At 46.3% G+C, this 25,707-nt stretch overlaps 1 protein-coding gene across 2 annotated transcripts; it reads left to right on the forward strand.

Moving 5' to 3' along the window:
- The first annotated feature begins 6,469 nt into the window (after positions 1 to 6,469).
- Positions 6,470 to 22,202, forward strand: LOC119091077 (uncharacterized). Of its 2 annotated transcripts, none has more exons than XM_037213794.1 (2): positions 6,470 to 6,553; positions 21,800 to 22,202. In XM_037213794.1, exons 1-2 carry the CDS (start codon positions 6,490 to 6,492, stop codon positions 22,048 to 22,050), a joined length of 315 nt encoding a protein of 104 aa, XP_037069689.1. In that variant the 5' UTR covers positions 6,470 to 6,489; the 3' UTR covers positions 22,051 to 22,202. The 2 variants fall into 2 exon arrangements, 1 of the variants encoding a protein (XP_037069689.1); XR_005093355.1 differs by lacking the exon at positions 6,470 to 6,553 and adding an exon at positions 20,534 to 20,617.
- Positions 22,203 to 25,707: the final 3,505 nt, after the last annotated feature.

The raw sequence follows: 25,707 nt of genomic DNA on the forward strand, positions 1-25,707 counted from the left end.
AGCACCGTTCTGCAGGGGGATGGACACGTTGTGATCAAGCACAAAAACCAACATTTGAGTAGGCCGTGTAGTTCGGACGGATGGTTTGCCCCCCAAACCCGGCAACTAAATTTGTTAGCGTAGCCAGATGTTTACCTCCACATATAAACGATTGTTTCTCGTATGTAGCTGTGCACCTATCTTAACACTAGACACTCCCTCCCCTCATAATGAAAAGACCGTGGTCGCTCTTCCCACCGGATCAGATCGTAACAGCTGAGCGGATAAACGGGGCAATAAACTTTACACACTTGGGGCCATAAGACATGCAAAGGTTTATAAGATTAGGGTGAAAGCTCTGGAGCACGGGGATGAACTAGATTCTATGAACTAAGAACTAAAGCTAATCCCCGCCCCCGCAACCAAAACACGGTTAAGGGCTTCGTTATCCGTGGGTTAGCTTAACCTTAAGGTTTAGGTTAATAAGGCGACCTCGCATGGTCGCCATATAAGATCGCCTTTGACACTCCAGCCGGACGCCCTCACTTGCCGATCAGAAGAAGCACATGGTCCCGTGCCTGCTCCCTGTATCTCCACTGCATGAACATGTTATGCATAAAGTAAAGACTTTGTTTACAGATATACAAAAATTGAAACATGTAGCCGACAATCAAAATGATGTGAGCTACATCCGGTGAGGCCAAAATGAGGGAGGGGCAGGTTGTTGCGACTTCGGCTCGACCACTCCAATAAGCAATATAAAAGGGACCCCTTGTCCGATGAAATAAGCACATTTACAGCTTCTGGTATACTTTTGAGCGGAAAAGACGGTTCTAGACAACTCAGTTTCTCTATTTAGTAAATAGGTTTTTAAAGGCGTCATTGTCTGGTTGCGTCATCGTACCTTACACCACAATGATTGAGAGCCAATTGACGGACGCTATATCTGGAAATCGTGCTCACGAACGCTAGATATGAAGGACTCGATAATTTTGATTTTCTTTGCATTCATTGCCGCGTGGTCAATGGCCAAGCGGAATTTGAATGACGTTTTTTGATGTCAAGGATACCTGGTTGACCTTGAAATAGCCTGCACATCTTCGCGGGCGTGTAGTAATGAAAATATAACGTCGACCGGGAGACAAGTAGCCATTCCAGCCTGGGTTGGCAATTTTACGCAACTTGATGCCAATCTTCAAAAGTTGTATTCTAGGAAGGACTGTATCGCAGTTGTGTGGTTCTGAGCCTGGGCTTTGAAAGCACCAAAGGTAAAGTAAAAATGTAAGGTCAAATAAAAAATCAAAGAACTGGGAACCGCCGAACTGCCGTTGCGGGGACTGATCTGTTCAAATGAGGCGTTATTAGAACGCCCGCTGTCAATTTCAGCCTGGGCTCCCAAAAGCACCAGAGCCAAAGTCCAAATGAAGGTGAAATTAAAGGTCAAAGGAGGGGGCAGCACCGTCATGGTGCCGTAAGGGAAAGCAGGCGTTAATAGAAAAGCTGCAGTTAATTTCAACCTGAGTAATCAAAGCACATAACTTCAAGGTCGATTGTGGTGGCAAAAAAAGCAAGAACTGATTTTCGGGGCCAAAGAACGGAGAAGCATTACTTCTATACCAACGCAACCGACCATGAAACCTGATATTTTGATAGCCCAGGCTGAAATCGACAACGGGCTTTCTAAGGGTGCTTGATTGGGACTGATCGGTACCATACAGCGGCGGTGCGTCTTCGGTACCCCATCCTTTTTCCTTTAAACGGACCTTGGATTTTGACTTCGAAACTGATGCTGTTGGGGGCCCAAGCTGGAATCGACAACGGGCTTTCTTATGACGCCGGGCTACCCCGTCCTTAAACCGTTGCCATTCACCGTCCTTTGGCATTGACCTTTGGATTTAGTTTTTGACCTTTGTCTTCTTATCTTTGGCTTGGTCTCATCTGTATGCATCGGTCACATACAGTAGCAGTCGGGAACTTCCCCGTCACTGGGCCTTGAATTAAGCCGTGAATGTTGACTTTGAATGTGGTGTTTTCGTGACCCCAAACTTGACCTTAAATTTTGACTTGACTCCGGTGCTTTTGGTTGCCCACGCTGGAATTAATGACTGGCGTTTAGATGGCATCCTATCAAAAGATATCAAAAATAGACAGTAGTGGTACGGCGCTACCCGGTCCTTCCACTTTGAAAATTGGCGCCAATTCGCGCGTTTTTTCCAGCCCCGGGTGAAATGGACGCGTGTCTCTCAGAGGCCACCGTATTTATTACTATGGTCACAAATAACGTCTGTGCATGGTCTTAAAGATTTACTTCTCAAGTAGTTTCAGCCCTATTCATCAGAAGTTGAGTTTGACGTTTTGATAGTCCATGCAATCATCGACAACAGGCTCTCTAGTGACGCCTGATTGGCACACATCGGTCACATGCAGCGGCAGTACGGTCCAATTCCGTCCCGAATCTTGAATTTGACCTTAAATTTTGGCTTTGACTCTGATGCTTTTGGGAGCCCAGGCTGGAACTGATGACTGGCGTTCACATAATACCCTGTTAAAGGACATCAGGACAGGGCAGCAGTGGTACGGCGCTATTCCGTCCTTTAACTTTAAACGCGACTTTGAATATTGCCACTATTTTACGCGTTTTTCTAGCCCGGTATGTGAAAAAGTATGTGTCTCTCAAATGACAACATATTGATCATCAATGGTCCGGTGTAGCGACAGTGCAGCGCTACGTCGTGCATTGACCTTAAAAGGCTGTTTTTTTTAGCCTTTTACCACAACTGATGTTAACGTTTGGCGTTCTTATAGCTCAGGCTGGAATCAACAACGGGCTTTCTAATAACGCTTGATTGGTGCAGATCGGTCCAATACAGCGACAGTACAGCGCTGCTTCGTCCTTTGACCTTGAATTTGAGCTCCGATTTTGGCGTTGCCTCTGGTGTTTGGGAGCCTTGGCTGGAATTGAAAACGGGCTTTCTAATGAAACCTCATTTGTGCAGATCAGCCCCATACAGCGGCACAAACGTCGATAAACCCCATACCGTACAACGTCTTTAAACGTTGATTATAACTTTGGAAGTGGACCTTGGAAGTTTTTCGCCGTCTTTCATTGGAATGTATCCGTGGCTTCCATATGGGTATTTCTTTTACCAGAAGCTTTCAGTTGTGCCTGGTGCTGTTTGGCTTGCTTATCTGATCTCCGAGGACAATCTGACCGGGTTAAGCAGGAGTCAAACAGAGATAGTTTTCTGAGATAGTCGGCTTTTGCTTACGCTCTTATAGCACCCCAGTAGAAAATAATGGGTGCCCAAGCCAGCTTATGAAGGGGAGAAGTAACTCAGAGTTAGCGGGGCCAGGGCCCTCACACACGAATACAAATCGTCACTCGTGTAGGTAAGTGGAGAAAGGAGCCTAACTAACTTACAGCTGTATTTAATTTGCATTTGATAGCTATCCTTTTTTTGTTAAGACAACGAAAGCCATGATTAATCGATTTTGGTTGTGGCGCTGAAATCTTTGCATGCTTGTTTATATGATTGATTTTTGTTTGTTAGCGGCATGTACTCGATGTCGAATACACATATATTGCAGAGGCGCCTGAAGGGGGCGACCGCGCGCTCAAAACGGGGAACAACAAGCGTGCGTTTCTATAGAGATGTAAACATCCGGCCACACTAACGATCAAGTTTTGGCCAAACTTTGCGTAGCTGTGGGCGATTGAATAACGGAGCTTTAGGTACATCGAATTGCATGTACATGGCCAGGTTGCTGACCTATGGCAGGCCAATATCAGGTGATGACTGTCAGCAAAGGCAGTTCCTGGGGAATCGTGCAATCCGGTGCGGCAGCGGAATGTTGAACGAAGCAATAATCTCTGAAATAGTTTCTTAAGCAACTAGCCAATTGAGATTAGGGTAAAGACAATGCCATTGAGCTTGGGTAGGAATACCGAGGTCAAAACCATAGTTCTTTGTCAATAAAGAACGAATTTTAATGGATAGTTTTTGAACACTCCTTTCGAGTCTCTTAATCAACAGGGACGTCAACACGCATTTTGGGGACTTCTTGCAGCTCAGAGGAGGGCACTGACCCTAAATGTCCTATATCAACCAAACTTATGAACACACTACCTAACTTAGTCTTTCATGCTTGTGTCATTAAAAAATCTCAACACTCGTACATACGCTTATATGTTGTGCGCGTGAGGCCCGCCCGCTTCCGCTTGGCGGCTGTTATGATTATTTTACGGTGTGCTGACTGCCACTTTGACACTTCTACATCTGCAAATGTGTTGTTACATTTGGTCTCTCGCTGCACAAGAACACCTGGAAAAGGAAATCCGGTAGCTCCTCCTCCTAGACCTACCCATGCTCTATGTTTCAGACGACCTACTATCTGTGGAACTCCTCTTCCTCCTGCTCCGTCCTCCTGATCCGTCCTCCAGCCGCGGTGAAGCTCATCCTCCTGTCCCTTTTCCTGCACCGTCCTCCATCTGCGGGCAGCTCCTGTTCCAGATCCTCCTCCTGCGCCGTCCTCCATCTGCGGGCAGCCCCGACTCCAGATCCTCCTCCTGTGCTGTCCTCCATCTGCGGAGCGGCCCCTACTACAGATCCTTCCCCAACCCTTCCGCCCGCACCGAAAGAATGAACGGAAAATGAATGGAATACCGCTGACCGTCAGAGATCACGGCACGATTATTTCAGTTCTCTCGCCCGCGCCAAGTGAATGAACGGCAGATGAAAAAAACACGCGCGTTTTCACACGTTTTACCTGAATTAGTCGGCGGTGGTGACTGGCGGTCAATTCGTGGCATTTCGACGTCGCGAAAAAGTGAAATTGTAGCCCCTTTGGGAAACTAAATAGGCCTTCAAAATTATTAAAAAATGGCCGGTTCTTACGGTCGATGATTCCGCGCATGCGGTGTTGTTAATTTTGCTGCTAACATAGCGATGTTTTCGAGTACAACGTGTTGCATTTGGCACCATTTTCCCGAATCCCGACAAGCCCGGCATGGACGACGATTACCGGCGCATCGTTACGTCGCCCAGTCTCGTGTTGGCCGTAAGAATTGCAGACGGTGCATGGGCCGACGCTTTTAAGTTGGATTCACCCCTCCTCCGGCTTTGGCTGCCGAGATGTGGCATTAAGCGTGGAAAACGGTCAGAAACAGAAAAATTATTTTCACCAGCGCTGTGCACGTGGCACGCGGCGTGTGCGGCGTCACACGCGGCGTCACGCGACTCTCTACTTAAAGCCCTGTCGAACCGTGTTGATTTTGCATCGCTTCCGAACCGCAGTTGACGAGATGCGGCAGCAGTTTCAAACGGCCGCTCGCGGGCCTCGACTCGGTCGATTTTTCGCGCCGCCTATGCTAGACCAATGGAAAAAGTGCAATTTCCAACACGCGCCACGCGCCACTCGTTGACACCACCAGCACCAAACTTGCCATGGCACGCGGTCATGTGTGCACGTGCACCGTGTCAAATTGGCACTTTTATACGTCATGTCGTTTGACCTGCACATAGGGCGAAACAAAAAGACGACAAACAGACGCACTTTACTCAAATATTTAGATAGGTATTTAATAGATATCATCACCCTGACCGCTCTTAAATTTAAATTAGATCACCGTCCCTGAAGTGAACACCAGTGACTACTTTACTTGCAGCAGGTCTATGATCAAAGCGGTTGGATGGGTGGGTCTGGAGGCATCTTGGATGTCGATCTGGAGTTTGACCTTATTTGACACACGCAAATGCACACACACACACACACACACACACACACACACACACACACACACACACACACACACACACACACACACACACACACACACACACACACACACACACACACACACACACACACACACACACACACACACACACACACACACAACACACACACACACCACACACACACACACACACACACACACACACACACACACACACACACACACACACACACACCACACACACACCACACACACACACACACACACATATATATATATATATATATATATATATATATATATATATATATATATATATATATATATGTATGTATGTATATATGTATATATCTATATCTACCTACATGTTTTGATTGTCATCTTACATGTTTGTAACTTGACACTGTTCCTACTTGGACCTTCTGGTTATTGTAGTAGCTTCCGTAGTTGACCTTTTGCATGGGTCACAGAGGCGGCACCACCTCCGACGGGTGACAGGGCGATCCGATCGTGACTAATACCGATCAGCCCTGTGACGTTTGAGCCGTCTAGTGACACTACGCCGCCGGTCAGCGCTGGCTTCCCGGCTGACACCGCCCACCTTTGACGTTTGGCGGTCCCGCGCCTCCTGCGTTGGCGGGTTGTCGACGCCCCTGTCACCTTCGTACGGACAGAACGCAATAGTCTGAGTCACGGATCAGGCTGTCAGTGCTGGTCTCTGTCTGCGCAGGTATAAAGCAGGGTTAGCATAGCGGAGGAGCACACCAGTCAACATGACCCTCATCGTCGTGCTCCTGGGGGCAGTGGTCATCAGTCCTGCCGTAACCGCCCAAACCTGTGAGTCCGGATTAACTTTATTTTCACTGCTGGCCATGCATACAATTCCGTTTTTTATATGTGTATTTGCACTTTCCTAAAAAGAGCTTATATGTGAAAATGTCATCCAACTACATGGTTTGAGTCGACATTTCAGCTTTGTATCGTAGTTATCCTTAAGGTCGTGTTCATTGCTTACCGGAAACGCATGTTACGTATGCTTATTAACAAACGAACGCTCTGCAAATGATATACATAATATCACCGAAATAATACACCATGTTTTGGGCCCATGTCTGAGTGAGAAAAGCAATTGATTGTTTCCTTCCTTACATGGGATTATTCCCAGAAAAACAAAACATGCATGTTTTCACATTATCAACGTTCGGTATTAAGCCGAGTAAGATACATCTTAGTTCAAGCCGACCCGATGACGAATTTTTGAAAGAGGCAGGAATTTCAAACTGTGTTTGTCGCCGTGCCATCCCGGCTGCTTCTTCTCCCGGATGGAGAAGAAGATTGCCCACACGATTCCGTAGCATTCCTTCTAGCATTCCCCATCACCAAAGGGAGGGCTAGCTGCTGCATTTAGAATTGCAGGAGCAACGGCGATCAGAGGCATTCGGATTCCTGCAGTTGGAGAGCAGGGATCAACGTTTGGTAGATAGTGTCAGTTGTCGTGGCACAGCTGTTACAGCTGGGAGCTTCAAGGTAGTTTGTGTATTACGGCACTAAGGTCAGTTTTCATAATGTCGCAATGCCCTGTTGTCCGCGCCTAGCTTTGCTGCTACACCTGTGTGTGATCTGAATAACAAAACATGAATGCTGTTCAGCCTTGTTCATATCTAGATGTCTTCTGATGTGAAATACATGCCTTCAGATCGACCGCACGTTTTGGGAAAACAATCTCTAAAGGTTAATGAAAGAACCAGGCAGCTGCCAGTCCCACACGAAAGCAGCTGCCAATTTAAGTGAGAGTCGCAGTTGCTAGCAATGAGCAGCTATCGGCAAACTTGACCAGTATATCACTGACAGGTTTGTTGCATTTGGCAATTCGCAGGGAAGGCAAAGATCGCAAATGCAAATACATGTTAGGGGTGGCATCGGTTGCCTTCAGAAGACTTTTCAGCTTAGCCGAAGATAGGTAGTTCTTGACGTACACATCGACTTCATGTTGGTGGGTATGTGGGACCTTTGGAGTGACGTCAGTCGCTGGATGTCACAACATCCGAGGCTTTTGATGATGTATCTAGTCCCGAATTTAAACGTTTTCAAGTGGAAGTGTAAAAAAGAGGCACTTGGCGATAGGATTAGTCCACGGTCCAATTTCGTAAACAATTATCAACACTTCAAGAAGACGTCACTTCTGCATGCGCGGACAAGAAACTGGCCGCACATTCGAAATGTGTAGAGGAACCATAGGTCCTACTGAGGAACCCATGGATATCGACAGCCCGTAATGTACCCGATTCTGAAAAAAGTTGAAAAATAATAGATGACTCAAAGAACTAGGCTCAAAGTTGGACAGAGTCTCGAAACAGGTTTCAGGTTCAAGACAGACTTCACATCCATACTACCAGAGGGTCAAGGTCATCCGCTAAATCGAGGATGTATACCCTAAAAACGGGTGGTCGCGGAGGACAATCACAAAATTTTGCCCAATCACGTCCGTTTCAGCTGTGTCAACGGCCGGGAAATAACAGCTTCCCGCAACGGAATCTCCAAAATTTCGGCCCACATTCATTTCAGTGCCCGCGCCAAACCCCAAACTTGCAGAACAAGCAATATGATGCACGCTCACGTATGACAAGTGATGGTCGTCCCATATGCGCCATTCGCACAGAAATGGGCCACACTTATGTGCGAAGGTCTGAAATTGGTCACAAGGCCACAAATTACTGAAGGTCTGAAAAACCACTGCATTTTGGGACCTGATTTTCTCGGTAGGTTTGGTGCAAAATTGGATTTCTGCAAAAAATATCTTAACATTCATGATAGCATCCTTTCTCTATGCCTTCAACAACTTAGTTGTCAATCAGAGACATCTTTAGTTCGGTTCTCTCCGAAAACGGCAATTCCCGCACAGTCTTACATCGCATGGCCAGCTTACATCAACCGTGCACAGCTTATAAAGAAAATCTGTTTTATTGGACCTCTGATAATGTCCCCGTATCTTAGTGAACAGCCAGTTGGATGTCCGAATAAAAATGGACTCGTCCCGACTATCCTGTTTAATATCACAAGTAGTTGCCAGCCCGACACGTTATAGGCACTGCTGAAACGTTAGAAGAAGCTGAAATCCGTAGCGTAGAAATAGATGACCTAGGTAATCAAAAGATCGTTCTGGACCCTTCTTCCGAACTTCCAAAGGTGCATTTTTCATACATCTCTACCAAAAACAGCAAGTTGAAAACTTGCTGTTTTTGAAGAGACATGTGAGTTGCAAGTGAGCTCTCTCAAGGCATCAGCTCCCAGTTGCAATTCAACCCCAATTGTGAAATGTCTCCAAGAACTAGAAGTCACATGGCAGATTGTTGAAGTGCAAACGAAAGAGGATGATATCCTATCTCAGAATTTTCCCGTCGGCCAAAAAAATGAGGAAGAAAATGTTTTTTTGCCGAACTGGCAAAACAGATTCGAATCCGAAACGAACTGGAACCACTGACGAAACGTCATCCAGAATCAAACTCTAAGGATGAGACATCAGACACAAAATATTCACGAAAGGAATACGGAAAACGAATGAGAGCAGAAATTTCGGACGAAGAACCTCCGCCGGATAAAATCCTGTGTCGCGATTCTGACACGGAGGCGTCAGACATCGGTATAAGTCAGGCGTATAAGGCACCAAGGTACAAAGCAGGGTGGATAGTAAGGTAGACATGCTTGAACACATGCTGTCAACAGAGAACAACATCGTCGACAAGTTTCTGATGCGATCAATCTACATTGAAGCAAATGCGATGCCACCACACCCTCAACACAGAGTCGCCACCTACCTAGCTAGCTTGTAGCCTGTGTATGACGTAAAACCGCTAGATGTCAGGGCAAAGCAGTCGTTGGCTGCGTGATCCCCCACTCGTATTTATGCGTGTTTATATGAGTGGGGATTTAGTTTTATGTGGGTGGGGATTTAAAAAAGAAATTAATATGAGTGGGGATTTTGCAGTTATCGTAACTTTAGATTCTCGATGATTTCTTCTTCGCCGTCCGTGTAACTCGGAGCAAGGGCTCCTCATTTTTCTGCAATATTGTCATGCTCACCCGATGTATCTCCCACCGACACCAAACGGCAATCACGCGATCCTCAAAGCTTTCATAAAACTATCAAGCGCCGTGGCTGACTCAATGATTTAGATGAGGTTTCTGTATGGTGTTTGAAGTTACGTACCCGCGCATGACCTTGTGTAATGCATAATGTCATAAATGCCTTTTTAGAAATAGTGGCTGTACTCACTAATAATAACCTCACGAAAAAATCTCCCTGGGTGTAAGCCGTCTACCAGCAACAGCCATATTTCCTCAGATTAATCATGTATGTCATTGTTAATGGTGGCTGTTGGCTAGCTGGCCCACTGTATTGATCCGCAGGTAATTACCATCGAGGCAATTCTGTGTAATAAACCGACTAACTGGGACGACTGCAAATGATGGCAAAAACATTACGAAACAAGCGCTTTCGTCCGAACATGGGCAGCAAACGTCGCTTTACTGCGACTCCTCAACCAACATTCATACATTCCCACCATCTCATGCATGCTTGCTACCGGTCATATTAAAGGGAAGCCCATAGTGTGGTCGCTGCACACAGTCTGCGCAGGTTGTATGCAAGGACCAGACTCCCTCAATTATTAACGGAACCGTGCTGTCGTACACCGCACAGACCTCGGGATTTATCCCCAGTAAATAGTTGCCACCTGGTGCAAGGCTCACCGCGGCATCACCACATAGCCCCCACCCTCTGTCGTCACTGAATAATGTCGGAATTCCTCGTCAGCTCACGACGGCTCAGTGGCCGGAGTCCCCATCGGCTCTTAATATTTTGTCGCCCGAATCACACGTCGGCACACCGGAATCCCTCATTCGATCATATGTGCGAACCTCGTCTCCCAGAATCGCTGTAATGACTCTAACAACGGTGCCCTGAGTGACCGGATTCACTGCCGCTAATTGAGGTCAGTTACTCATGGTCATCTCAGCAAACCCCGTTCTGCGGCCGCATGTCGATCCACCAACGGAGAAAATCAGCCAATTTTTCCGACGGCCCAACGCCCTTTTCCGACTTCCACCTTCGGGAGTCGCAAGAAGGCAGCTGAAAAGCGAATCTCACGTTCTGCGAGTCGCGAATTCGTTAACGGTATGTTACACGTGCTAATGCCGCTGCACTAGCGAACAGCGACGTGCAAAAATGCCTTCCCCTCATCTTTGAGTCACGGAGAGATCAACCAACAGCCAACCCACTAATTTCTGCAGGGAGTGGGACCTTTCAACCCACGGCTGGACAACTGCCTGCGTACCGTATAGGACTTTTTCCATCGCTCCCCGCGAGGAATCAAAACGCAAAGCATGTGACGCATTTAGCCCGCTGTGACAACAACAAAAAATCACTACACTCGTGGAAAACTCACAGCCGACCCAAGCTGGACGCGTTACACCAGCTGTACAAGATATTTAAGTTGACGTATAAACATGGACGTAACAGCGACGCGTCTTCCCTCCCCATGGGGGGGACGTCCTCCCCCCCCCCCCCTCCCCATGGCTCCAAATTCCGGCCGCACATAATTCATTGATCTGCTATTTTACTACAGACAGTCCATTTAAGCGCATAGAAAAATACCAGGTTGGGGTCGGCACGACATATAACAACATCAAGAGCGACATATTTATATATTAGACATGCTAATTATTGCGACACGACGTAAGCACGAAAACAGCGCACGACATACAACGGATCAGACTTAATTTGCGAATACGTGAGCTCAACATATAACAGGTCAGGCTTAATGTGCGAGTACGCGAGCTCAACATATAACAGGTCAGGCTTAATGTGCGAGTACGCGAGCTCAACGTATAACAGGTCAGACTTAATGTGCGAGTACGCGAGCTCAACATCTCCAGAGAACGCTTCTTGGTTGTCTAAAGATGGGAAAAGCGCCGGGGATCTCAGAATCGCCGAAGGGTCGGCGTTTGCTCCACCGGGCGTACGCTTCACAGAGGTGTAGGCGCCGAGCGCCCGGCCGTCGGCGCGCCAGGCCGATACGGTCTCCCTCCACCGCCGCCGTGTCAATGTCCCTCCGACAGCCGACTGTCACTGCTGCTGTACCGTCTGAACCTGCCCATGTACTGTTTGAACGCCTCCTTACCCGGCGGGGTCGGTGTTTTTAACGGACCCCCCCCCCCCCCCCCCCCCCCTGTTGATCGTCCCGGCGTGCATGCACGGGACGCGCACCCCGGCCAAACGTAACAAACAAAAACCGTACTCGCACATTGGAAAAGCACGTTGCCCGAGGCGGATAGATACGCCTCGCGCCACATGAGCAGAGACCTACCAGTGCTATTAAATGGCCAACAACTGTATAGATAAACATGGCAACAGACATGCACGATGCCACGCTTAGCCTGCGGGCAGAAACATTCAAGTGTCAGCTGGTGCACCAGCCACTGCTTTTATGCAGTGTCAAAAAACAATATAATCACGAGATATTGTACGTTACACATGATGAATGCTCAATTAATAGTTCTTTCTAACCTTTGCCTCTCGGTAGCTCGATCCATTGTCCTGTTTTTACATGACATTCATGATAAAGATGGGCATGGACTCACCCACCCAATGCGGACCACAAGGTAAACCTGGCTTGGACCTCAGTCCAGTGTCCTATAATTACCGACTTTGGGTGTCAAGCAACTCTCTATGAGCAGAATTTTTCACTCCTTTTCCCATATCTCATGTGAATTTTCACTCCTGCCTGATATTGTCTAACCACACATACCAAACCCCTATTTCACTTTCAGATATTTCAAAATGGCATACAAAAAGAGCTCGCTTGAAACCATCAAGCATAAACAAGGCTCCACAGAACCTGGACACCCAGAGCAATAGAACACTGGGTACTCAAAAGTTTTGACTAGAAGGTATCGACGCATATTATAAGTATGCCAGTAACATCAGGTTTAGTACGTTGTGCGAAAAGTTGGCAGTGCTATGCTAGCGGCATACCTTGTTTGCTTGTGACGATCAAGTGTAATCGTGTTTATCAGTCGCAAAACGCTTGAAGTGCGGCGTGGTACTGGGGCTTGTGGTTGTAGGATTAGTTTGTGTTTAAGATTGCCTTCAGACTAATCCGATGTATCCTGTTCTTTGCCAAGTCACATTATGTCTCGGTTTACATACTGTGACTCACTTTAAACGTTCTGCATCATACCTGACTACGTAATGACTCTGTTACCGCACAGCGAATCAGTTATGAATATTGTGGCATAGGCTACCGACTGTTGAGTGCTGCATGCGAAGTGCCTGGTTAAGGTGTTCTCAGGTATATTTATGTTGGAGCTGGAAATCTTGTTATTTTTAAAGGTATGAATACTGGGATTGTTGTCCGATTGGCTTTTGGATATTCAACATATGCAATGATAACCTTGCACCATTATCTGCAGAGGTGGTACCACCCATAAAATCAGCCAAGAAGCAATTATATCAATTCGGCACAGCTGCACGACCGCATTAGATGTATTTACCGAGAAATGAATGATACTTTAAGATAACGGAATCATGTGTTACGATGCAATGTTGGGTATACACCTAGTATGACATTTAACCAAAGAAATTATCAGCCCACAGTGTTGATAACAGGATGAGATGAGTTAAGGCTTTTTCGGGTTAGGCTTAGTTAGGTTACTTTCATTGAAATAAGCATAGGTATTGTGCAAAAAACAGTGACATTATATTTGCATTTCCTGATTCCATCTTAACAGAAGCCAAAAGTATGTCGTTTGTTTGATTTGGTGATGAGTTGATGTGCAGGAGTTCAATACTTTTTCGTTGGAATGCTTTATGCTTCTTGAAGTTTTGGTTGTTGTTCTGTATGTTGAATTCAATTGGTTTGTTTGATGTTAAGAAATCCTGTGAAAGGGAAGTGCAAAGTGCAGCATCGAAACATTGGTGTTGCATATATTTTGGTGCTCGTCCCACCATTATGAAATAACAATTCTCTAACGCATTCTGCTTCAGTGTAATGACCTAAGATGTAAAGAAACAAAAAATCGAATTTGTCATATCTGTGATATTACATCCATGCCAACTTGAAATGCATGTGTTTGTTTGCTGGAGCATCTCTCACTGACTTATAAACTCCAACTTTTGTGAATTGAATTTTTCACTCCTGTACGGTCTTTTTGCAATGCAATTTTTCACTCCCACACTAGCTCAAAAGCAATTCTAGCTCACTGCCTCAGTCTGTTGGTCTCCTCGTTGGGTCATTAGGAGAGCAACCTGCCATGGGGGGTCCACCGGCCCCTCGAAAGGGTCCGTCGGCTCTACCCGCTGCTGCTAATACCCCTACTTCCACTTTGGCTGCTACTGCCATTGCCGCTGCTGCTGCTCCTGCTGCTTGGCAGATGCTGCCTGCTGCCAGCATCAAGCTGCTGGCTGAAGAACCGGCAGTTGCGGTCAGTATGAGGCCGAAAGAAAGCGGACGTTTCAAGAAGCACCGTGGGCCTGTTTCGCTGTCTGTCAGCAGACGTACACGCCCGCCAGTAACGGCTCCCTGGAACGGTGGGGAGGGTGCTTCATCTGTGCTCACATGTCATGTCAGTTAGCGAGCACAATAGTGGTTACCAGCCACGAAGGAATACATCGGTATTGTCTTGAGACATTGCTACTGAAGAGGGAAGCCGTCGTTACGTCATCCACGCAGGAGCACGAGCGCCAGTAAAGAGGCATATCATTCACGTGCATGTAGATGCATTAGGGAAAGGAAATGTCAACTAAATTGGCTCAGACCCCTCCCCAACCGAATTTTGTAAGTGACACCCCTGCCTGGGGGTCTTGAAAGGACTGCTTCCGGGATGCAGTACACCCATCCCATAGGCCACCTCCACTTGTATCAGACCGCAGGCCTGGTCTAGTCCGACGACCCTCAGTACCGGACCAAAACGTCAGAGGACAAAAAGTCGAATGACAAAAAGTCAAATGGCAAAAATTTAAGCAGAATAAAAGTCAACTGCAAAAAGTGAAAGAGACAAAAGGTCAAAAACGATAAAATTAAAAAGCTAAAAAGCAAAAGGCGAAAAGAGAACGGGCCAAAAGTAAAATGAATGCAAGTTAAAAATGATAAAAGTAAAAAGAAAAAGAAGTCAAAAAACAAAAGGTCAAAGGGGATAAATGCAAAATGGAGAACGGCGGCACATGCTATAAAAATCACTTCCCTGGATTTAACAAGATTTCAAATCACGCCAAAGGCCTTTGGTCAGGCGTTCGCGTGGAAGGCTAAACTGGGGGGGGGGGGGGAAGGGGGGAAGGCAATGAAAAGCTCGCCTCGCTCAGCCAGTTCGTATAAACTAGTTATCGTCTCTGTAGCTCCCCAAAAGGAGCACGGGCCGGCCCCAGCTTCGGATCGAAAAGGCCTTTTTGCGTGATGAAAGAGCAGGGGAATCGTTTCTCAACAGGGTTGGAGCTGAACAGTAAAAAATAACCCGCCTACCACAAAATGCGTCAACAAATAGTTTGAGGGGCTGAAGTCCCCCTTCCCCAACTGCATAGAAAACCGCCCCACTGGGTAAGTGTTCTAAATCACGATGATTTTTCGCGACATCATGTCTTTTAGCTTATCCGTTTCAGATCCCTTCAAACACAGGAAACCGTGACCTTAAAAAGACATTCCTCCGACGAGTAGTGCCACGGAGTCTGAGCTACGGAAGACCTTTTCAGGTAGTTTCGAACGCTCTAGACGAAATGGAGCCTCTTCAGAGGATCCTCTTGGGCGAGGCTATGTAATGGGTCTCTTGCGCTTTGGTGGGAAGACGAAAAGGAAACCCGCACAATAACCTTATCGCCCTTCTCTATTCAAACTCCTCTGAACGGTACCATACCTTTCTAATTCGGAGAAAGTACATGTCACGTTTCTCGGTCATCTCGGGCTTTGGGAAGGTATAGATAACCCCATTTGTGGGGTGACTGAGACTAGCGAAAGAAACAGAAAGCAATGTTAGACGTAACGTGCCTACTAAAATTTGTAAACGGACCTCGTTGCTTTGTAGGCAGTCACTTGAACAGGGTACAGGAACAGGGTGAACAGTCAGTCGTGATTGAACAGGTTTAAGTCGTAAAAAGCAACAGCGTCTATTAAAGGCGTTCGGCTGGTTTTATGAAGCTGTCCGATAAAGCGATAAAGTTTTAAGAATTGTGTGGGCAGATATTGGCCTGGGATTAGCTACTTGGTTTTCCATGGGCTCTGTATGTGGACACATTTATTGTAGAAGCCTCAGTCCAATTTACGACCTGTTGCAGAAAGGGTCAGAAACACGAATTTGAATGTACTAGCTCAGTTATGGGGTTGGATAACTGCCCCCTTGCTCCCTCCCTGTTGGGCCGTCACTTACTACACCCACAACAAAGGATCTCTGCAGGCGTGCAAAGGGCCATACTGACATATAAGGAGGCCCAGCCTGAAGGTAAATGAGACGCACAGGTCTCATGGATGTGCAGAGGTCATGGAGTACCCTGGAGTTGAGTCGAAAATGCCCTTCGCAATGGACGAGAGCTCTTTTAGCTCGCTTGCATCAGGGCTCCCAGGCACTTCTTTCATTCTGACTTGGATCTTTGAGACTTGTCTTTTACTTTTTTACATACAGGTGAGGAGGGCTACAGGGGTGTGGGAGGCAAGTGGTAAGTCTATTATTGTGGTAGTCCTTATCCCTTTTGGCTTTCACCCCTGTCACATTTTGCATTTGATTTTTATCTTTTGACCTGCTACATTGGGCTTCTATTTTTAGTTTAAGCATTTCACTTTTTGTCTTGCTATCCTTTGGCTAGTTATTCACTGGGCTTTTGCCGTTTGACTTTAATCCATTTGATTTCACCCCTATTGACTTTTGGCCTGACTGACTTTTTGCGTTTGACTTTTATCTTTTTGGCTTGTTGCCATTTGACTTTTTTGGCCCTTTGAATTTTTGGGTTCTTGCCTTTTAGGCATTTCAATTTTTCCTCTTTGACTTTTTGCCATTTGACTTTATCTCATGCCACTTTTTGCCCTTTGACTTCTTGACTTTTGACTTCCTGTCCGGTTACCGTGCTACTCACAGCGTATCGCTTCACAGCGATGGGTTTATGGACGGACACTTAAGTACATCCGATAGAACATGTCTATGTATGCATTTTAGTCTTCAAAATTCGTGCGTCATAGGTAAAACACATGTTTAGATTGTTATAGTTTATAACACATACAGCTGTTGCGAGTAGAACCGAGGGGAATTTGATCATAGTCGTGGCGTAGTCGAGGGGGTTTTGATGGTTGAGGATCAAGTTTGACCTACGAATTTCGCTTTACCTTAATTCTGACCACAAACATAAGAACTAACTACAGAAATGAGCTCCCTGCCATCGAACATCCATACAATACGCTATTACACGATCCTGGAAGTCGTCGAGATAAGACTGAAACTTGATCAGCGTGCGAGGTGGCAGCGGCTGCCATCCAGGCTACACACGCCCGCCGTCACTCCATACCAAACATCATAATCATATACAATCTAGCACAGTCGGGAAGAGAAACGCCACTTGGTGCGTAATCGGACAGGTGTCGCTCCAGCTGGTGACTAACAGAGGAGCCATTAGGTTCGTGATCTTTGTCAGGCGTGATAGCTCGCCAGCGCCCTCTATGCTCGGCCGATGTCGCCGGCGACGCACTCGCGCATAATGCTCACGACAGATCCCCCTCCCCTCCTCTACTGAATGTCCATCGCACGGTTTCATTGTGAATCGACCTTTCAGACGTACTACCGGCAACTGTGAGTGTCGTCCCAGCGGTGCCTTACCAGCGGTAACGGTAACGATAACGGTAACGGTAACGGTAATGGTAACATAGGTCACACGACCTTGGCAGGCGCGTGACAAAATGTGACTTTCATCTTCATCGCAACGAGGCTCACGACAGCCAATTGAACAGACAACTGATGGTTTACAACACCATCATCCTCGCCTTTTGCTCTGTCGTGTGGAAGCTCCAACTGTTGGAAGCGTCGCATATCTGTCACAACGACCCAGCGACAAACTGTCTAGTCAACGCAAGGGGCATACTCCGCTTGTTTGGCGGCCAGCCGGGCTTCACATGGTTTTCTCGGTTTCCCAAAGGGATTATTTTGCTCCGGTTCTATGAAAAGGATTCCGCTTCAGTTGATGATTGGTCTTTTACTCCGAAGATAGTTAAGAACTAGCCTCAGAACAAATACAGGTTACTTAAATAAAAAGAGCTGTCTTTTGGTACGAAAAATATTGATTTGTTCCACCTTTTTGCATGACAAAATGATTTTGCATACTGACCTAGTGTACACGCCACAAAACGATGTTGTTCATTTCCATATTTGCGTGTTATGTTGGTGTAGTGCTTTAGATAAACTGTTAATGCTAAGGTCACCTGATGCGCTCCTGCGGATTAACTTTTTAACTTATATTTATTTATACGATATCTGACACGGAGCTCATTAAACTTCTCAGCTTTTCAAGAAAGCCTATCAGCGTCCAAGAAGCTTGTCAGGGGTTTAAATCCAGAAGCGATGCCTGTCGTTCTTCTCCAAAGGTTGCGTGAATGCACTGAATCTACCCTCGCAATGGCAACGCAGTTATAGCCGATGGCCTTTTCATAACTTTAAATGTAGTGCAGAAGATGCCCCCCCCCCGCACCCGGCCGCATTCCCTCCCAAAACGGCGAGGTACCGCTCGAACCCTCCACCCAATCGCCACCATCCCCACTCACTCGAGGCTGTTCTGACCCCGTTCTTGCCCATCGTATATCGCAGCCAAATGGCCATACATTTTCTGTTACTTTCCATCTGGTCACGAAATGCCATAAGTGCCTTGAGTGCCAATACCAAGTGCCATAAGTCCCAGAAGAAAGTGGAATTTCGGGGGAGGTGAATCCATATTAGGGATCGGATTTGTTACTGGGATGACCCAATGTCCCCCCCCCCGACGAATGCGGGGACATTTTTCGCCCCATTCAAAAATCCTGAAACAGAAGCTAGCTTTGAACCGGAGCCACTTTGAAGCGGAGCCACTTTGAACCGGAGCCACTTTGAACCGGAGCCACTTTGAACCGGAGCCACTTTGAACCGGAGCCACTTTCACCTGGCCTGCTGAGTGAATAATAAAGGAAACATGTTGGTACATTTGTATGGACAGCCCCCAAATCCGCAAATTTAGTTGACAGTGCATTTTCATTACAATAAATACGCCACCAAAAAAGCACCGTCCCCAAAACAACGAATTTAACCCCACCTATCGAAATATCTGGGACGTTTCACGGCAACGAGGACCATGCCCCTTAAAAGACGCGTTACATTGCAATAGCTCATCAGGATCATCAGTCCATCAAAGCGAACATGGACGAAGCCCTCATGTATTGTAATTCCAAGTCATGTCTCATCCAAGCCCCTGCCGGCTGCTGCACCAAAACCGTGGGCCGAGACTGAAGAAACACATAAATACAAAGCGAGCAATTTGTGGTAGGAGCATGACAGACAATCAAACATACCATAAGCCATTGCTCGTACCATGACATCATCAACTGCCCGGACTATAAGTGCTATGCAAGCTACAACTGCATTCCGCCATGGAACAAACTTTAGCGATAGCTTATTTCATGGTCAGGTGCCCGATTAACCACATTGTAATTTTGAGTTATGTATGTTACAAGAAAAAAAAACATAATGTTGTTGTCACAACCAAAGTTTCTTTACAAAGATAACAACGTACTTATATCCACCAGGTGAGCAATTGGCTGCATCAAGCCGTACCGGTGCAAATCCGGTGGCAGAGCTGGGTACAAAGCTTACATTATGAATACGTAAAACAACTTTTCGCCCAATTTTGTAGCATTCATCCTGATTTTTATCGCACAGATTTCCGCAAACCGGCTTGGATTCCGCGGAAGTCAAAAGAAGATGGTATCTGCGTCAACGGCTTTCGTGTTTTGCAACCAAAAACAACGCACTTGCCATATTTCCACCTATGATCCATGTTTTCAGCTCCACGAGCGCCATATGGCTCGCAAGAATCTCCACGGTCAATACAAGAAGCCTCGCACGTATCGCCAACGTCCTGCAACAGAGCGCCCAACACCGCTGCACATGAAAATGACATTTGATTTTTTACGTGCTATGTGCCAGATCCGTTATGTGCCAAGCGTCTTTTATGTGCCAAGCCAAAAACCTTCCATGCCTTAACTGCTGTCACCAGGTCGCCGCCATCTCGAAGAAAGTTCCATAAGTAACCGTTATCACCAGCTTTTTTGAACCTTAAAAAGCCAAGATTGCATCTGGATTTCATCTATCGAAAAGTGTAATTTGTTGATAGTACTTTCACTGGGGTTAGAGAGGAAGCCATTACTTGTTCCAAAAAATGAAATGTTATCATTGATATGTATATATATATATATATATATATATATATGCATTTATATGTATATATGTGTATATATACATATATGCTCACGATAAATGTGCCAAACGGCCTGTTCTTAGGCGATGCATGAAATGCTGAATTGGAAGGGCCCCCAAAGCGTGATGAGCAGCAATCGATCTGCCCAGTGACATTTAAACCGTCTAGCGCAACACCCGCCACCGACGGACGCTCCGTTCCGGCATGACATCATGCTGACCTTTGCTTTCCACGACAACATGGTCATGTCGTTCGCGTCTGAGCCGCAGGAATGTGACAGCTGACCTGAATCGAGGTGTCGCTGGTGTTGCCTGTCTGTACAGGCGGACTGTATAAAGCGCGCCCCGCACAGCGGAGCGGCACATTCAGCATGAAGTCCATGCTCGTGCTGCTGGGAGTGGTAGCCCTCAGTCTGGCCGTATTTGCAAAAGTTTGTAAGTCTGGAAAGTTCACTCATCGCCGGTCATACTTGCACTCCGTTTTCTGTATGTCAAAAATCTCTTTCCTTTTAACATCAGGTTTTACTGAAAATCCTACCTGCCACGCGGTTCGAAATGATATTCAAGCCTTTTCTGGTAACTCAGTTCGGCCATAGTCACATATTTCTCTCACAGATACAGCTGTCTATTTTGAAATATAAACTAAGGGCCGCAATAATATAAAAGAGGGCCGCAAGCCTAGCGTGACGTTTAGGGCATAACGGCGGACTCGTTAAGACAGCGATGTGAATTCGTACGTAGCTATCGCTGCAACAACCACGCATGACCTGTCTCACATCACTCTCATCAGCGGATGGCGTATGGACTATGAGGCACGACCTACGTATATAATCATAGTCTATATTCACAAAGATTACTTTCGATGGACCAGTGACAAAACAAATGTCAACCTGCGTTAGTGACTTATGATGACCTTGTATGACCTTTCATCCATCCCCAGTTATTGCCTTGCGCTGAGTGAGTTGTACAAGGCTTTATGTCTACTGCTTGGAAAAACTTATTTTTTTGGCTCCTTCAAGTTTGCCTTTGCTCCTCACCCCCAAACATTACGAATACTCCAGACTGGATGCTGACCTCATGACACCAAAAGACAACGAGACGTTCTATACTTCAGGTTGACTACATGCTGGCCTCAAGAGTCCGTTTCGGGTATTTTGGACCCCCATAGATTTAAGTTACCTACAAAGCTTTACTCTGCGAATCCAGCTTAATATGGCACCAAACGTGTGATGGTGCACTTCTGGCCAGTTATATAAGTCGAAATAGCGCCCCCTCTAGACCATTGTTTTCCTGTATCGTTCCTTTCGTGTATCATGTCTTCCAGGCATCTCAAAATGATCATTTTCATATGCCAGCTGGTCAAGACCTTGCAGCTGTCTCTTGCAGATCATTCGAAATGCATCACCCTTGCTTTAAGCTTTGTAATGCTGTTCTGACGCATCCAAAAGAAAATGTCGCTCAGCACGTGACGTATTTGTTGATAACCTCCTTGACGACACATTGGCATTGATGACGTGACGTGGCATGACGTCATCGAAGCATTGGTTGATGACCTCCTCTAGCTCTCGTCGACGTGGTGACTCATTGGTGCCGACCTCTAACGTGTCTCTGTTTCAGGCCTCAACAGGCCAGGCCAGTGTCCCACATTCATCTCGCCGTTTTCTCTCCCAAGAACTCTGTGCAGCACCGACTGCGACTGCAACCTCAGTCACCACAAAGGCACCTGGAGGTGTTGTCCGACCTTCGTGGGCGACGTCTGCCTGCCGCCGTGCAACCCTGTGTGTCCCTTGTTCAGTGTCTGTACGCTCGTCAGTCAGGTGAAGCCATGGAAGTCCTACTGCGTCTTCGCTGGCCCCACGAAGAGCTAGCAGCCTGGTCGGGAGGCAGCCGGATGTAGCGACTATCAGAGACAGCCGGACTCGGTCGGCCGCACGGCAGATATTGCAAGATCAGCGCTTCAGTGAATAATATGTGCACGGTGATCAGAGCTTGGAGATTCAGAAATATACATAAGCCATGATTCGGTATTTTCTTGTGTGTTCAACTTTCCAAGGACCAGCTGCGGTTTTATCCATAAAGTTTTGCCAAGTCGCGGTGTTTTTTCCTGTGTGCCCAGCATTGCTGCCACCCCTGTGTGATAAGTGAGTGAAACAATTGGAGCTGTTCAGCTTATGAAAGCCATGTCCTATTGTGAAACGTATCACCTAAGAGTGGCAACGGAGAAGTAAGAATGGCAACTATTTGAAAGGTGGATAAACCACTTTCACACAGACACAGAAGCCTGAATGCTGGCACATCAGCTTCCAAGCAGAAAAACAACCTCCATACTGACAACCGTCAGTCGGTGGCGAACGATCCTTGTTCCGACCGTGAATCAACGTAGCTTGGGACTCTTAAACAAAAAATCTTTCTTGTACGTTAGGGCTCGCCCAACCCCTATCCAGTCTCTTTCATCACACAGCCCTGAACTGGTCACCGATAGCCATGACGACCCTAATCCAAACCAAATGAACGCGGGCCGACAGCGCCACAGCGCGAGTGGTCTCGTCTCCCTCCGAGGGAGGCATTTCCCTCGCAATACCATCCGTGAAGCCAAACATCAGGTAAGAATGACTCGTCGCTAGTTCAGGTACCATCTTAGGCTTCTTATAACATGTGGTAAATGTTCAAAAAGGAATAACTTACTAAGATTTCAAGCATTAAAGCCTACCGTTTTACCATGAATTTGTTTCATCATTTGCATTCCAGATTAACATGCCCAGTTACATCACCCTGTAAACAGGGATGTCAATTTTCGTGAGTTTTTGGGGCCGGCAAGCCACCCCCGCAAATTCGCATTTCTGAACGGGGCCTTAACCCATTTTAAAGAGAGAGTTCCACCTTTGAAACTTCCAAAAACATGGTCAGGTGAACTCTCAAGACCTGCCAATTATAACAAGACAGTATTATGCTGTGCTCCTGTCAACGCGTCAAACCTAACATGGAGTGTGCGTGCCTCAACGTGGAGTGTAGAGGTTGCTCTATAATTATTTTCCAATATTTCGGGGAAATCACCCATGGCATTTTGAGCATAACCCTGTGAACATCATTGTGAGTATCCGACACAATTTCCAGTCCCCACACCTGCGGCTCAAGTGCTACTGATAATTACTTGACATAATTTTTTTTAACTATCCACACAACATACTGAACTGGCAAAACAAAATCAGCAAAATGAGAAAATGAGCACATTCACTCAATTCAGGAATCCATTTTTAGGTGTGCAATGCTAACAAGAGCACTGCATAATAATGCTTTGAGTTTCTGCCCTAATGTTACAGAATGTCTCCTGTTCTTCATGATTTCAACTGAACCTCCCCAGTAAAAGCAATAGGGCAGAAGTTCCATTGAACGCTCCATTGATGTGTACATACTGTCTCTTTCCAAAGCTTTCATGGAAGGCTCATCACTTTTTCATTAAAGCTCTCTAATTGTGACACCATCGTATCGTAGCGTTTGCCATTTTAGAGTCACGGAAGAGATTGCCGAATGTGCTGGTGAGGCGAGGGAAAAATCTAAAAGTAGCTAAATTGTAAGCTCTGCCTTACATTTTTAGCGGTTTCATAAGATGTGGCAACCACAACCTAAGCAAAATCTGAGTTTCTTCGAACAGGGTTGGTGACTATTTAAATGTAATTGACGCCCCTTCTGCTGATCGTTTCTCCGATTGAAGCGGCCCCATGTCTAAATGAAATAGTCTTTGTGTGAAACTTAATTTTTGTTTACGCTTCTATTCGATTATTCACAAAATAATGGCCCGAACCAACGTTGGGAGAATGAGGAGCCAGCTGAATATTGGATGGCGGCCAAAGCCTTCACAATGATTACAAATCGTCGCCCGCGTATAGAAGTCCAGGAGCAGCCTAAGCAAATTTCAGGTCGGTACTCGATAGCGAACTCTTTCTGGCAAGACAAAGAAAACCACGATCAATCGACTTTTGCCGCGGTGCTGAACTAGGTGCATGCTTGCTTACATGATAAGTGTTAGCATATTAGCACTTATGGACTCGGTGCTGAAGGCACAGATATTCCAGGGGCGGGTGAAGGGGGGGGGGGGGGGGATCTGCGCGGTCTAAACTTGGGAACGGTCCTGTCCAGGCGGTCACTCATATTTTGATCTGGGCAACTCCATACATTCTATGCATGGTAAGAAAGTGTTATGAGATCGTAGTAGGACAAGCATGCTGCAGAGGCCGATGCGCCAGGTCACAGGGGCGTTGTCGGGTACAGAGGTATGGAGGCGAGGAATTTTGTTTCGAAAGTTTCGTAACTGCCACCGATTCAAATAGCTTGAATTTATCCTTGTATACTGACCTCTTCGTGAGGTCGTATTCTAAAGCAAGCAGGAAATGGAAACCTTATTGTTAGATAAGACATTCAGCGCATTTCTTTTACCACGTCCTGCTCTTTAAGTGGACAGCTGACACCTGATGAAAGCTGCGCCCAAGTAAAGCCTGGCTCGGATTGAGCCTGTCGTTTCGGAAGTCACTCATCAGAGTCGGCGTGATGGACGCCGACATCTCGCATGACAAGGTATCCCCCAGCATACATTTCAAGAGAAATTTTCCAGATGATGAAGGAGAGATCATAAAGAGATATTCACTGAAGAATGCACGTATCACACACTCTTGCAAAAATATTTTTAGCAGCAATATTATTGAGTGATACGTTCATCAGCATCGATAACAATAGCATACCGATATAACCTACAAAGAAGTTATATATATATATATATATATATATATATATATATATATATATATATAGCTATATATCTCCCTCTTTCTTTGCATGCCTTTCTTCGTGAATTTTTAACTGTATAAGCATATAGTTTGGGACTGTGAATATTAAAACATTCTGGTCATTTGAATAGCATCCATAGGTGACCTTCTGCGTGAGTCAGAGCGGCGGTAGCCTCCTCTGATGGATGACAGGACCATCTCGTCGTGACGGGTATCGATCGGCCCAGTGATATTTGAGTCGCATGGTGAAACGTCCGCCATCTTGGCTACTTTTTGACATCACGCTGACCTTTAACGAACCGCATTTCCATCCCCTCTGCTCTGTCACAACATCGATACCCCCTTCCCCTCCCCCCGACACCAAAGGAACGTCGCAGTTGATCTGAGTCACGTGGCCAGCTGTCATTGCTGTGGTCTGCCTGCACAGGTAAACAGTATAAAACGGGGTCAGCACAGCGAAGAGCCACAACAATCAACATGAAGCCCGTCGTTGTGCTCTTAGGGGTGGTGGTCATCAGCGCTGCCGTATCGGCTAAAATTTGTAAGTCTACATTCAACTTAAATTCATTGCTGATTATACTCACCATTCCGTTTTCCCTGAATGTGAGGATGCACTCTCCTTAAAACAAGACGTTCACTACGAAAGTCTATCCTTCTACATGGTTTGACTTAGCACTTCAGCTTTGTATGGCCTTTATCCATAGTCCGAGCGAAATGCAAATGTTGTATATCATATTCGCAAGT

The sequence above is a fragment of the Pollicipes pollicipes genome, unplaced genomic scaffold (assembly GCF_011947565.3).
Source record: "Pollicipes pollicipes isolate AB1234 unplaced genomic scaffold, Ppol_2.1 Scaffold_3216;HRSCAF=3773_pilon_pilon_pilon, whole genome shotgun sequence".
NCBI classification, from domain to species: Eukaryota; Metazoa; Arthropoda; class Thecostraca; order Pollicipedomorpha; family Pollicipedidae; genus Pollicipes; species Pollicipes pollicipes.